At 45.1% G+C, this 15925-nt stretch overlaps 1 protein-coding gene across 1 annotated transcript in view; it reads left to right on the forward strand.

Annotated features, from left to right (window-relative positions):
• Window positions 1-4583: 4583 nt before the first annotated feature.
• pcsk2 (proprotein convertase subtilisin/kexin type 2) overlaps window positions 4584-15925 on the forward strand; it is a gene marked incomplete at both ends in the record, with an annotated part of 20137 nt that continues 8795 nt past the window's right edge. The window contains 5 exons of the mRNA XM_084470181.1: window positions 4584-4778; window positions 6787-6888; window positions 10009-10122; window positions 10873-10981; window positions 11124-11161. Coding sequence (XP_084326307.1) covers window positions 4584-4778; window positions 6787-6888; window positions 10009-10122; window positions 10873-10981; window positions 11124-11161 — 558 coding nt within the window. The remainder of the gene's footprint in view (window positions 4779-6786; window positions 6889-10008; window positions 10123-10872; window positions 10982-11123; window positions 11162-15925) is intronic.

The following is a 15925-nucleotide window of genomic DNA, read 5'->3' on the forward strand; positions in this document are numbered from 1 at the left end:
TTAACCAATACACAAACTGTTGGTTACCATGCACTGTAGCTGATGGAAAGGGTGACCTTTCTGGCTAATGTCACACTTTCCATGTACGCAAGTGCAGCCTTTCTTGCATATGTTCACAGTGGGGACACAGGGCTGCGGTCAATCACTGACTTTTTTGGGGAGATTACACCGACTGCTTTGTACTCCAAAGGTCAATATGCAACATTAGACATTTATAGGTCACAGAAAATGTCTCATCGTGTCTATTATCAAAGTGAGGAATATAATTAGTTGCAGATTTTAGCTGTTTTATTGCCAAAGATTGGGGGTCGGATTATGTTATACGTATGTTTATATAATGGAAGATTTTCGGAAGCATTTGACGTATCTCTCGACATAAATCAAAGCATGATTTATGGTTTGATTTATGTTGAGCGATGTTCTCTGTTTTCGATATCATTCTAATGTTAAATGTCATCAGAAGTCTGTAACTCAACTCTTAAGTATAAAGAAATTAAAGCACTTTACTTCCTGTCTATTCATCAAATATTCCATCAATCTAAAATCCATCTATCCTAACCCATCTGTCCATCCATGGCTCTCTTTCTCCATCTCTTATTAGAATGAAACTGAATCTTAATTGGTGATGCTCATCCATTCCCTAGAGATAATTCTATTTATTACACTAATTAAATGACCAAAAAATAAATTAAGTTAATAAAAACATAGATAATTACGCTTTAAACACACTCCCCCCCCCCATTGTCATACACTCTTTACTGCCAACGTGCACTCTCTTACGTGCACTCTCTCACTTGCACTCTCTTACGTGCTCATGCCTGTAGCTGTAAGCTGTAGCTGTAAGCGCTGAAGGAGTTCTGAAAGAAAAGTCTGTGATGCGCTGCCAGAACATTGCACTGCTGTGTTGACGCGGGCCTTTTGCGTTTGAGTTGAGATTTCACATTTTAATTATGGTTTGTTTAAGAGTAGGTAGAACCAAATGACAGGGATAACATGTGTTTATGTGGGACCTTACAAGAAAAATGAGTCAAATTCTACATAAAGTTAATTAATAATGTCTATTAATAACCATTACTACCAACTGTTTTTGTTGTGGTAATAATTTTATTTTTTTAATTAAATTAAGTACATTTATGTCAGTCATTAAAATAAATATTTTTTTATGGGGAATCTTACTACTGCAATCATTGTTTGTTTTACTTGACTCGACTGCGAGTCTGAGGTTCAAACGGCACAAGTTTGATGAAGACGATGATGATGATGGGGGAGGTGAAGATGAGGGTGAAGGGGATAATGGTAATGATGGTGAAGGTGAAGATGATGGGGACTAGGCAAATTAGGACTGAGAGCCAGAGACAGACAAGCTTAATGATATGTTGATGTGCAGAAAGCAATACAGAGCGAGAGAGAGAGAGAGAGACTGATAGATTCAGAGAGTGGGGGAAGGGAATACGGGATGGACGCATGGAAGTAAGAACGAGCATGTGCAGTGATTTCATTTCCTTCCTCACTGCTTCACTCAGTGAAAAACCCTGTTGTGTAATCTAACTCGATCCCACTGTCTACCCCAGCGCTTTCACAGCACATCGACCAATGGAACGGCTTGTTCTCACTAAACCACACACACAGCCTTGCGTCCGCAGCCCGCCTGCCGCCCGGGGATTTGAACACTTCATGGTCACCCCCCGGCCACTTGAATGATCCAGATCTGCAGAATATTATCCCGCAAAAACATATTCACCAAAACAAATCAATTTGTGGCAGATATGCCCAGGAGTGAAAACACCCCTGGAAGGAATGAGACTACAAACATGAACATCTATTCAGCATGTTTTAAAAGGATAATGTGCATCTTTTAATGGTCAGGGGAGTGAATAAAGACAAGATAGCGTGTAAAAAGCTAGAGGGACTGACATACCTGGACCAAGGTGGGAATCAAACCTGAGTCACTAAAATACATATTGCCTCTGTGGCTAGCACATTAGAAGGTTGATACAAGCTCAAATGTGCTCAAAATGAAAAGAAAAAAAAACAACAACTATGTTTTCTTCCTTTGGTACATGGAAGATGTACAATGTACACATTGTTTGCAATGTTTTTCATCTTATAATGAAGCGATTGTTTAACCACCCACGTTTGGGATCTCAAGGCCTGCGGAGGAAGTGGTAGTTGAATGATCTGAGGTGACTTGTCATGTGACATTGTTACCTGAAGATCTGGGATGAGACTGGCCTGTCAGCTGTCCTCCAATCACAGAGAGCCAGTGTAGGGCTGCTTTTACATCCACCCTTCGAGTCTGAAAGCACACATCTTATCTTACACGGCCAGAGACAGCCACTGGGTGCCTATGATATAGACTATAGAGAGAACAGGAGAAGGAGAGAGAGAAGGAGAGGGAGAGAGAGTGGGAGAAGAGTGTTAGAGCAGGAGGGAAAGAGAGTGGGAGAAGAGTGTTAGAGCGGGAGGGAAAGAGTGTGACGAGACAGAGAGAGAAAGACCAGAATGAGAGGAGACAGAGCAAGAGAAAAGGAGAAAGAGAGGAGACAGAGAGAGAGAGAGAGAGAGAGAGAGAGAGAGAGAGAGAGAGAGAGAGAGAGAGAGAGAGAGAGAGAGAGAGAGAGAGAGAGAAAAGGAGAAAGAGAGAGAGAGTGAGTGGAAAAAGACAAAAGATCGAAGAGTGGGGTCTGACAGAGAGAGAGAGTGAGAGGAGAGAGGAAGAGGGTGAATGAGATAAAGAGTGCGGAAAAAGGAATATGAATGAGTGAGAATGGGAGAGAGGGGAGAAATACAGAAGTGCAATTTGTATGACACTATCCTTCCTGTAATCTGGCCAGATATAATACCCATAATCCTTCAGGGCAACTCTCAGGCCACAACACAACGGAACGGAAAAAGAACAGCCTAACAATGTGGGAGGGAGAGGAAAGGCCATTTGCTTCTCATCCTTCTACCTTTGCTGTTTCATACTCTCACTCTCTCACCAACTCACTCTGTCACTCTCTCACTCTCTGTTTATCAGTATTTTTGTGTTTATTTAGAACCTAGAATCCACCTGGAGTTTGTCATGTAATTGAAGGGCCTGCTTCCAAGACAAATGTGGTGAAAAAAACATTGTTTTTGTATTTATGAGTCAATAGTTTTAATCATTGTATTCAGATACATTTTAAGTGAATGTAGAGGGGGTTGCTGGCCACTGTCTATTAGACAGTTCATGTTCTCAGCACTGAATCACACCTGTTTAATTTATTACAATATGTGTGCCCACAATGTCAAAATCAGATATTTTAGTTGTTTTTAAATGCGCTTTATAAATAAATATGATTTAACTCTATTTAAGGGGTATGACATTTTTTTCGGGTTACAAACAGAAGTACCTTAACCAATAGCATCTACTCCTTCTTTCCATTTCTTATGAAATCACAGAATAAGCAATAACAAATTTGTGATCACACAGGGAATGACAATTCCTTGTGATAATCAATATGCTTATTTAGTGGAAAATGGATACACGCATGACACTCGGTATAAGCATGACACTCGGTATATGTGTTCTTAAGGGACATCTTGCAGTGAACCATGCAGACGATACAAAGGTTAAAGCAACACTCTTTTTTATTTTATTCTTATTTGTACTATCTTTACCCCTTTCTCCCTCTCTCTATTTCTTTTTGCACACCAGATTAATATTCCCTCAGTTCTTCATCTTCGTCATCATCATTACCATTATAATCCCACCACCACCATCATCATTGCATTGTCATCATTATCATCATTATCATCTCTCTCTCATTCCCTCAATATGTGTCTCTCTTCTCTGTCTTTTCCTCTTCCATGTGAACACTGACTCACACTATTGGGGAGGGAGAAAGAATGCAGGTGTGACTTGTCCAGTCGTAGACCATCTAATGAGAGTCTTTACAAACCTAAAGGTCAAAAGGGCTAGCATGCCATTATGCGACTCAATTAGCATTGAATTAACTTGGCATATACAGGGTGGATGCATCGTTGCTCATCTGAAAGAATAACATAATCAATAAATAACCTTCATGAATAGGCCTAAGCCTACATGTGTTTATAATTACATCGGGCCGAATTAATACACAAATAAATACGTGTCTAAACAAACAATTATGAGTCGGTCGATAAACGACAACCACCGAAAATGGGGAATTCTCCAGGGTCCTGAAAAAGGGGGTCCTAGCACCTGTCACGCGCGTGTAGTGCGCGCGCGCGGCAGGACCCTTCTCGAGGAGGGAAGGAGGGAACGGGACACACCCGCCGTTGCCCATTGGAAGAGCGTCACGCAGAGAAGCCCCCGGACGAGGTAACGAATCTGGGATGAAAGAGGCTGAGGATGCTGCTGGCTCATAAACAAGACAAGCACATCAACCCGGACCGCAGTACCAAGTCCCTGATAACACCCCGCGCGGACCACCTCCAGCCTCAGCACCACTGAACGACGGGGTCATGCATAAACAACAGCTTTGATTCTCACCCCCCGTCTTCAACGAGGAGAATCCCGAACGCCGCACGTTTTCGCTCCTCGACAGGCGCGCTACACACAGAGGCGAGCTACAGACAAGATGCGCGGATCTCCCCCATGCGGGACAGCCGTTGGATGTATGCTGCTGCTGCTGCTGGACGCGCTGCTGCTTTTCACGGGGCAAGCCGTGGGAGAGGGGATCATCACCAACCATGTTGTGGTGCAGCTGCATGAAAGTGCACACGACGATGCACACCAACTTGCGGTGGAGCACGGGTTCCAGAGCGTCCGGAAGGTAGGGACACGAGAAACTAAATATTGTACAAGTAACAACGATGGCAACATTTGCCTTGGTTTTTTTGTTGAATGTCATACAGGCATGCTGGAAGTGTAGTTCGTAATGAATGAATGAATGAAATCTGTAAAAAAAAAAAAAAAAAAAGGATGCATATTTGTTAGACAAGGGGCCGTCTCTTCCTCCATCACTCTCCTAAGTAGCCTAGACTAGCATAGGTTCTAAACGTTTTATTTTCTTGTTTTTGTTATTATTATTATTATTATTATTATTATTATTAGGAGATTTAGCGTTCAGTTTAAATGACGTCATCTTTACCTTAAAAGGGCCCTGGTCAACAATGGCATCTTAGGGGAAATATTGAAATTAGGACTCAACCAACTGCAGTCTTAAACTCTCTCACTGAACATTCAATTGAAGGAATTATGAAAACAAAATCACAACTTTCTTTCGGAAAAGCCATAACATCTCATTACGAAAAGTAGGAAAACTCAGGGCTCCTCGGAACGGCCATTTAACATGTTTTAATTTTCACAATTTCAAAGGAAAATGGTTCATGATATTATTATACAATTACATAACAAATTACACACACACACACACACACACACACACACACACATACACACGCACGCACGCACGCACACACACACACACACACACACACACACACACACACACACACACACACACACACACATACACACACACACACACACACACACACCTCCATCATCAGCATTAACAATAAAGCATATTCAAATTGCATCCGAGTGCATGTGGATAAACAAGACATTTTATGAAGCCAACAAGTCATTAAGCAGGCCACGGTGAAGGCCTGGCAGATCATCTTTGCATACCATTATAAAACCTGTAACAAGTCCATTTGATGTGAACTGACATTTCCATGCCTTGTCACATGTCAAAGTAAAAGCATGGGTGCAATTGGCTGTAGCCTTAGCCAGTGAGCCGTGGCGATGAACACAAGGTGTCTGTGCAGAATAATAACAATAATATTCTCCTCAACCATCAGAAATGTTTCTCCACTTCCCCTTTAACACGCCTGTCAGTCATCATGACACAATGTGCGTGTGTGTGTGTGTGTGTGTATGAATGGGTGTGCGCTCCTGTGTGCATGTGTGTGTGTGTGTGTGTGTGTGTGGCCTTTGAATGCTATTTACAGAGCCAAAGAAACTGTTATCTTTCCCTCGTTTTTGAAGGAACCCCCCTCCCTCGCTCCCTCCTCCTTACGTTACGTAATCGTTGGCTGGCTATTTTTATCTTAATGGCATACGCATAATTTGTGTGTAACAGTGTCTGTGCAGTGGAGACGAGCCTCTATAGTTGCTTAATTAACTGAAACCGAGAGACACAATACTGGGGACAGTGGGACCTGGCCAGTCGTGTGTTTGGTCTGCGGGCAAAAAAACAGAACAAGAAAAAGTGTGGGGGGGAAGGGGGGAGAGAGAGAGAGAGAGAGAGAGAGAGAGAGAGAGAGAGAGAGAGATACAGAGAGAGAGAGAGTGCAAGAGAGAGAGATACAGAGAGAGTGAGAGAGAGAGGGAAGAGAGAAGTAGAGATAGATATACAGAGAAAGAGAGAGAGAGATCAACACACACACAGAGAGAAAGAGAGAGTGGGGGGGGATAGTACAAATAATAATCAAATAAAAAGAGAGCTGGAGAGAGCTGAGAAATGAAAAGAAGACAGCCAGAGTTATTATAGCTCTGTCTCCCATTTTATCCCCCAGTGATAAGGAACAACTTTACTTCAAGGAGGTTGCATCAAAATGATAGAGCAGTGCAAGATGAACAAAAACACACCCCCAATTCCAGTTCATATTCTTATCTGACGGAGACATGTGAAAGTTAGCAAATCTTAAGGGGGCGTTTAAAGTTTATGCAATGGCTGAATATGATGCATTGTGTTCTCCAGCCTGTTCTATTTATCTCACCTCTCTTGCGATCATCCTCTTTACTTCTGTTCCTTTATCTCTTTTGTCCGGTAGCTTCCATTTGGAGAAGGCCTCTTCCACTTCTACCCCCATGAGTCCACGAAGAGGAGCAAACGCAGTGCCCGCAAGAGACACCGTCTTCAGAAAGACAGCAGGGTAATCTCTCTCTCTCTCTCTCTCTCTCTCTCTCACTCTCTCACCCTCTTTCTCCCTCTCTCTCACTCCCTCTCTCTCCAGCTCCCTCTCTCTCTCTCCCTCTCCCTCTCCCTCTCCTTCTCTCCCTCTCCCTCCCTCTCTCTCTCTCTCTCTCTCCATCCATCAATCCATAGTCCAAGCGAAAGCTACACTCTGTAGTTTCCGAAGTGTGCTTGGAATTGCCACCTCACATTTCATCATAGATTTGCAGATTCACCGTGATTACAGCTGAGAGCTGAAGCTAAGGCTGTAGGGCTAGAGTAGCTTGGCTTCGTAGGGAGTGACCAGCCTCCTAGCATTCTGGTCTGACTGCTCGGTGGATGGTGTACCTCACCCAGTACCCATTATGCTACTGAGAATATAATGTGGACTAATACACTGTCCCCCTTCTCCTCTAGGGATAGTAAAGTGTTGTTTTGATGTCATCAAATCCCCTCTTATACTTTCTTCCCTTTATCTTATCCCGTCGTCTTCTTTCTTAGCTCATGTTTTAGTCCTAACCTGTCTTATCTTGTCTTATTTTAGACTGGACTAGACTATAGACGATATGAATTCTTTGTCTGTGTGTATCCTGGCATTGTAAGAGATAGAGCAGTCCGTCAGCTGTCAATTAGCATAATTGGATGAAAGTCTATCTATTGGCAGATGGGTTTCAGTGGATTGTTGGTGTGTTGCTTTGTCTACATTACGAATGCCGGGGGCAGCGGTATGCAATGAATCTCTCTTAATCATCCAATAGCTGGGCTTCATCTATCAGAAGGATGAATTTCACCGGTAATCACAATTAGCAACACTCATTGACAATTCAACAAGACTCCAAAAGGCGAATGCTTACTTAATTTAAACACACTAATACAAATTCCCCTATACCAATAGTCAGCGCCGCCGCTCCCCATACGCGTAGTATGCAGAGCGCGTAGGGGCCCAAGTACCTGGGGGGCCCCCAAGTACCTTGGGGGGGCCCCCAAAATGAAGGTTGATAATTATTACACTACAATGTTCAGTGAACAGGTCCACCAGGTCCAGATATTTTTTAAATGACTGAACAATCAATGAAATAAACAATCCTTTTTGACAATACATTTTAAAAACACCCCTTTCCGACCCAGAGATCAAATGTTTTGGAAGCTACTTCTGGATGGCAAAGGTGCTTGTCAAATCAATGTATCGACTGTAGCCTGGTTTTTGATAATGTTTACTGTGGGAGGAAGCTTCTCCCAAGCTAGCACACCACATACAGCTCTGTCTAATTGTTGCATTAAGCATGGCTGTTCAAAAGTCTGGGACCTTTATCACGTTCTCTCTTTGCTAGGTTTAGTATATTCTGAATTACTACAAAAAACGTATTGAACTATAAGATAAATCCAATTTGATTAACATTTACACTTTAACCCCTCATCCCTTATATACCAGCTGCCACCCGCTCATTCAATTAATCAATTAACCAATTAACCCCCAGCACAACAAAATTGAAACCTACAGAAAGACAGGAAAGGGATATTCTGAAATTGTTGTAAAAAAAAACCTGTGTTTTGACATAAGTAAAACAGACCGAAAAGCAGGATACCTTCGAATGGAAAAATATCACTTCTATTTAATCAGAACATGCAGTAACATTTTCTGAAGAAAATCATTAATGTATTCCTTATCTGTCATCCTCAACTCAAATCAGCTTACATGACCTTTCACAATCTTTATAGTTCAATTGAATGATACTTACCATACACTCATACTTGATTATTATTTGTTTACTCATTCATAACCTCGCCCACAGAAGTGAGCAGGTCTGTCCATCTGTCCATTTATCAATCCCCTGCCATTTTCCTATTTTCCTTTAAAAAAGGATGAGAGACACAACCTCACTGGCAGACGAAGGACAAGCGAATGACATGACATGACATCAGAAAAAATGCACAAATCCATGTAAATAAACATCACGATCACCACCCCGCACAAGAAGAAATAAACATAATTGAGAGAGACAAAGGGGCGAGAGAGAGAGAGAGAGGGAGCGAGCAGAAAGGCTCCTCAGGCCGGTTCAGATGAGGGTGGACCGTTGTGTCCCTGTGGCTGTAGCGCGAGCAGGCTAGAGCAGGGAGTGCGTGTGCGTTATCATGCTGGTGCATATCTTGTTTGATGGTGTGTGTGTGTGTGTGTGTGTGTGTGAGTGTGAGTGTGGATGTGTGGATGTGTGGGCGTTATGACACACGCAGGGTCAGAGCCCGTCTCTAAGGAACCTCCCCCCAACCCTAGCACGACACGTCCATCTGCCTGAGGCCGTGGCTGATGGACAGGCAAAGCTCGGGAAAGGTTGATCTCGACAGAGACACACGCAATGTAGACACACAATGTAGCCAGTATTCAATATTCTCTCAGATTTCTTCACTTATGTAGGAAATGTCAGATGACAGATTATGGGTTTCATTACAAACTATTTACATTCTGGTCATTTTTTACCAAGCGCAAACACAAGGAAGATATTTCCTTCTGAAAACAACAATTGAACAGGTTATCGTGCTATTTTCCCGCTGGGATACATTCCAAATTGTCTACTTTCATGAATTTGAGTCAGTTTGATTTATGATTCAAATAAACTTTATGCAAAAGCTCAAACTAACAAACGTGAGTCACTGTATTCAGAATGCTAATTCACATGAATATAAAAAATTCCAACAATACTGGGAAAAAAACAGAGCAGGGTTGAGACAGAGAGGTTGTCTTCAAGATTCATAAAATTGTCCATTAGAAGATCTATTATCTGGGGCTACAAGCAGCAGGACCAATTTCGGAATTACATTCGCAAATGTCCTCTTGTAGAGAAAAAATGGAGAACCTTCATGTTCAGGGCCAAATGTAAAATCCCCCATTGCCTTTTTCCCTGCCCTTTTCTCAATTGGCGGCATTTAGCTTTTCCCCATCATCCACCTAATATTTCTCTGATATATTCGAAGATATTCGCTCGCCTCGTCCCTGACACAAACCATCCCTTTCCTGATTGCCTCTATGTGACGGTTGCGCCGAAAAAGCCCTCGCTGTTTGATTGAAGAAATGTCACGTTGTTTTCTTGTCGTCTTTTGCCAGGTGATGAGTGTCTCGGAGCAGCCTGGCTTCAGCCGCCAGAAGAGGGGCTACAGGGACCTCAACGAAATGGAAGTCAACATCAGCGACCCGCTGTTCACCAAGCAGTGGTATCTGGTGAGCGCCCTGGCCCCAACGCCCTCCCCCCACTCCGCATCCCCCCGACAGGACATCAGCTCTCACCCCCCGCCCCCCCCCCCCCCCCCCCCCCCCACTATGCCCCCAGTGCGTTTTAATTAACACCAGACGTATTCACCTCAGCTCCGTTAATCAGCCTTTCCGTGAACGTGCCCGCCTCGATTGTTTCCTTCAGCGTTTTTAATTCGTCCCCTCCTGCTTGTTTATCACCGACCCGTGTGCCTGATGTGGCCGCAACGATCGCGCCGGTGTTTTATTGCTGCTCCGCGGGGGGGCATATTTACCTCCCGCCGCCTCCCCCGTCGTCTGACTTCCTGCACCCACACAGGCGTTGCAGTGGCGTTCCCGGGTCCGGCAGGAAGGAACTGCTCTCTCACCTCCTAGCCACACACACACACTGATTTATCGGACAAAGATTCCGATCAAAATAATTTGGTAATAATGTTACATCCTTTAAATGGTGTGAACATTGCTTATATGTATGGTCCCAATATTGATATTTGTGTACTATTTCATAAAGTCACACTTAATGTTTGTGTGCTCATCTTTGAAAATGACCTCTGTTGACGTCATGGTGCGATGACATCGTAGAGATATTGTGATCAGGATGGGCCTAGAGTAGCTTATGAATATTGATATGGGTGTCCGTACATTGAATCGTATGGGTACGGAATCAGTAGGAATCGGTGTCATACCCTTTGACCCCCCCCCCCCCCCCCCCGGGTTCAGGTGAACACGGGCCAGGCCGACGGGACCCCGGGACTGGACCTCAACGTGGCCGAGGCCTGGGGACTGGGCTACACAGGTCGGGGCGTCACCATAGCGATCATGGACGACGGTGGGTTTCCGTCCTCATTGGTTCGGTATTATGCCAGTGCTTTCCTATACATAAGTCTTTCATTATTACTTGCTCAGTATATTGTCATGATATGAAATATGGTTTTAGTACTGATTATCCTAAATGTTGACAACCTTGACAGGCATCGACTACCTGCACCCGGACCTGGCATCCAACTACGTGAGTACTTCACATGCTTTCCTTTAGTGGTTTGTTTTGTAAGGTGGTGTTGGTATAGCTACCACTCCCTCCACTATGTACACCACCACCACCACCTGCAACACTACCAGCCCCATACCCACTATTATCCAACCATTAACACCATCACCAAGTCCGCCTACACAAACCGTCACCACCACCACCACCACTACCACAACAACTCCCATCACCACCATCGCCACCACCTCCACATCCACCACCAACACCACAAGCCACATGCATTCTACACCCATCAGCACCATCATTTCGGGGTCATCTCTCCATTGTGCTGCTGGCTATGACAAGGTGTATTCTGAAAGTTTGTTCACGGACGCCGGAACTTCCCTGCATCCCTGAAGGAGGAGGAGGGCAGTGGGGGGGGGGAGGAGGGTGGGGGTGGGCGGAGGCGGAAAGGGACAACAGACAGGCAACCGGCCTTGGCCGAGCTGTTTAATGTTAATGCGTGCCACACGGTGGCAGGCCAACTGGCAGGCCGATCTGTCACGAGGCAGAGATAATGCCAAGGTAGCTGGCTGCTGCATAATGTGACGCTCCGTCCACCAGAATACTGATAACGTCTGGACGGGGGACGGGGGACAGCTTGCCGGGGCTGAGACCGGGAAGACCCGGGAGGGATGTGGTCGAAAAGACGAACCAAAAGAACAGAACGAACCGAACAGCTGCTGTGAAGATGCACTGTGACGGTGCCGTGACCTTGTGAGCACTTAAGAGTGTTCACGGTTTTAATGGTGGGGTATGAATGTGGCATTGAATGTGGAGCGAGGCCCACAGACTTTTATGTCCCCTTCTCTAAAGAAAGTTGATTAATCAGCATGGATTCATCATGAGAGGCGAGAGGAGCCGTGGAGGAGGCCCCTGTTCACAGGATCAATTGTCGTTCCTCCATCCACTGAATTTCCACAATGACTGTGATTTGGTTCTCTCGCTCTAAACACCATTCAGCCGCGTTTTGAAAACCCTGATATTGTGTGTTTGGATGCCATTGACCACTCCTAGTCTTTCTTTCAACACTATGTGGATTAGAGAGTGGACATAGAGAGTGTGTGTGTGTCTGTGTGTATGTATCATTGTGTGTAGCTGTGTGTATGAGCATGTATATTTGCGCACAAGTGTGTGTATCTAGTTTTGGTGTGTATGAGCGTACATACGGTATGTATGTGTATGTGTGTGTGTGTGTGTGTGTGTGTGTGTTGCCAGTCTTGCTGTGTTTCTTGCCTGTGAACAGGGATGAGTCTCAGGCCTAAAATAACAGCCTCAGCCTGCTAGATGCAGGCTCACACTCCACCGCCTCCCAGTCCCACGCTGGGTGCCCATCTAAAACCAGCCTAACGCCACACTTCCTGCCTTGATGCATGAAGTGCGCATGTGTGTATGCGCATGCATGTCTGTGTGTGTGGAGGCAGTCCTGTTAGCTTTGAGTCACATTACTCTCTCTCCCTCCCTCATTCCCTGTCTTTCCCTCCTTCTTTCTTTTCCCTCCCTCTCTCTCCAGTCTCTCTGTCCATCTTTCCCTCTCTCTCCCTCACTAGCTCTCTACATCTCTCTCTCTGCCTGTCTCATTCTGTTTCTGTTACATAGCCTCTGCATGAGATGTGTGTGTGCGCAAGCGCGCATGTGTGTGTGTGTGTGTGTATGTATGTTCCTGTTGTGTTTTTTTTTTCTTTCTTTCCATCCAACAGAAACTATTCCACTATCTGGCTAAGAAAATACACAAAATGTAAATACCATAATAGTCTGTAGTCTTATAATAGTCTGCTGTTTTAAATCGATTCTGCCTAGGGCTGTGTCTGTGCGTGTTTCGAATCTTTCTTTGCTGCGTGTGTTTTCTATCGTCCTCCTTTTACGTCAGAGCGAAGGTAATTCATGGCTTATTCATGTCTTCGCCGTTTCCGTTCCAGTTACGTGCGGCACCTTTTGTCGAGAGATTTCCAATTTGCCCCGGCACTCACGTATTAACGCTCATAAGCAAAGATTTTGTCACAGGCATTTGTCATGGCAAATTGCCTCTCTCTGAGATTAGGGGAATAGGTCTAATATGAAGTCACTTAGTTGACGACAACAACAAGATATAACAGCAGACCGGCTCCAAAGCCTCACTTGAGACAAATCGCTGTTTATTACTATTCACACTTTACCACGGGATAGAGTTCGATTCTGAGACACCAAATCTGTAAAATGGAGAATTTTCTCTCTCATTCTGTCGCTCTCTTCCTCCATCATCAAGCCCTGCTCCCCCTCTCTCTCTCTCCCTCTAACTCTCTCTCTCCCTCTCGCTCATTCTCTCTATCTCTTCCGACCCCCTCGCTCTATCCTCCCTCCCTCCATCCCTCACTCTTTCCCCTTCACCCAATTGTTGTTCTCTTCTCCCCTCTCTCTCTCTCCCATTCTCTCTCTCCCCCTACCTCTCTCTCGGTCTGCCCCCCACCCTCTCTCCTGTTCTCTCTCTCTCTCTTTCTCTTTCTCTCTCTCTCCCCCCTCTCTCTCTCGTCAGGGGTGAGAGAGCCTGGAGGGGGCGGTGCACAGGAGCTGTTATTGGCTTCTGTGTCCTTTTTATTATTCAACTCTGCAGGTATTATCTCCCCCCCCATCCCCCCGTCCCTCCCAACCCAACCTCTCCCCTCCTCTCTTTCCCCTCCACTGCGTGGCGGGGGGAGGTAACCATGACAACGCGTCGATGATGTCATGTTGCCGACAAGCCCATGGCCTCACGCTGGGCGCTTGTGCGTGCGTCGTGCTGGTTAGATGTAAACCGCCGCCGCTCCTGCTCTGAACACGTTGTTGGTTAACGATGGGAGCACTCCCATCGCATGAATAACCTTTGGTTATTTGGTCTTATGAGTACACCCCGGGACACACAATGCTGGGAGAGAGCATTTGTTTGCTAAATGAGGATCTGGAAAGTTCCCCTCGGCTTCACTTTTATGCAGTCCATCAGTAGGTGTTGGAATGAAAAAGTCTTTATTTTCTATACTTTTCATTTACTTAAGGCCTTTTTACACTGCCAAGCCGTAGGTCGCGGCTTGGCACGCCCGGATATTTCACCGTCTTGTATCAAGTTTTCTGTGTAAAACCGAAGGGTAAAATCCCCCGTTCGTCACGGCGCAGGCTTTCTTGGTTCACTGGAGAAGGCGGGGACCTCTTTAGAATAATTTGCACAGTCCCGAATGTTTTCGGGAGACATGGAGAGTCTAATCGCATTTGCATGAAAATAAACCGCCAATGTGTGTAGGGTCCGGGAGGGTAAAATGGGGTGCTAGCTCAAGCAGGCAATTTACCCCGGGCAGTGTAAACGCGCGGACCGTGCCACGAAAAAAGCCTTGCCTAAGACGCCATATTTGGCAGTGTAAAAAGGCCTTTAGACTTGTCTTTGCCCCGACTACAATAATTATAAAACAGTTTATGTGTGTACGATTTTATTACAAACACCATGCTTTCCGTGCTACCAACGAATACATAAACAGGATGCATATTCCTCATTGGTACCGCTAAGTCAAAACAGAGTGGGAAGGATGCGACACCATTTTGGAAAATGTCAAGGGTACACGGATTATAGAGATCAGCTGGAAACAGGAGAACCAGTGAACCTCATCCAGGAGGAAGCTCATTGGCACAGCATCGGTGCAGCTGGTGTGAGGGGGATGTCAGGGATCCCCCCGCCCCGCTGACTAGTGTTGTCTACCTTTTGTTCTGTGAACCTCCTGGACTTGAATGTTCACATATTTATCCTTTTGTTAGTATTGTATTGGCCTTGGAATTATAAATATAAAAAGATGCACCTGTATATATCTGTTATATTCTCTCTCTCTCTCTCCATCTCTCACTTGCTCTCTATCTCTCTCCATCTCTCACTTGCTCTCTCTCTCTCTCTCTCTCACTTGCTCTCTCTCTCTCTCTCCTCTCTCTCTCTCTCTCTCTCTCTCTCTCTCTCTCTCTCTCTCTCTCTCTCTCGCGCTCTCAAGCAACACCCCCACCCCATAGTGAACTGATCTGATGGAGCATGTGACCAGACGGCACACCTGTGTCTGAGTACACAAGGTTGAATAAATAGCCAATACAAAAGACGAGAGGGGTATAGAGAGAGACAGAGAGAGGTAGAAAGGTAGAGAGAGGGAGAGAGGTAGAGAGGTAGTGGTACAGATAGCCACAAGAGATACAAAGAGACAGTGAGAGACAGAGATACAGAGGATATAGAGAGAGAGAGAGAGAGAGAGAGAGAGAGAGAGAGAGAGAGAGAGAGAGAGAGAGAGAGAGATCTACAGAGAGAGAGAAGGAGAGAGAGAGAGAGATACAGAGAGCAGTGGATATAGATCTACACAGAGAGCAGTAGAGAGAGATAAAGAGAGCCAGAGAGAGAGAGAGAGAGAGAGAGAGAGAGAGAGAGAGAGAGAGAGAGAGAGAGAGAGAGAGAGAGAGAGAGAGAGAGAGAGATACAGAGATACAGAGAGAGACAGAGTGAGCAGAAAAGGTCAGTGCAGGTAAGATTAGCAGAGACTCACTCACAGAGAATTACTGCACTCACTAAAATGACATTGTACAGTTTTCAGAAAACCTTCCACAGGCACAGGCCTAAGAGTCTTCTTATCCGATCTGCGTGACTGCGTGTTTTCTTTCGTGCAGTACTCCCAATTAATTTTCCGTGTGGGGCACCTGCCCACGTGTTTGCATGTGCATATACGTGTGCACCTTGTTTTTCCTACTTCAGGCCTATCTTTCTCTATCTGGAAA

This window comes from Micromesistius poutassou, assembly GCF_964030765.1.
Source record: "Micromesistius poutassou genome assembly, chromosome: 7".
In the NCBI taxonomy this organism is placed as follows: Eukaryota; Metazoa; Chordata; class Actinopteri; order Gadiformes; family Gadidae; genus Micromesistius; species Micromesistius poutassou.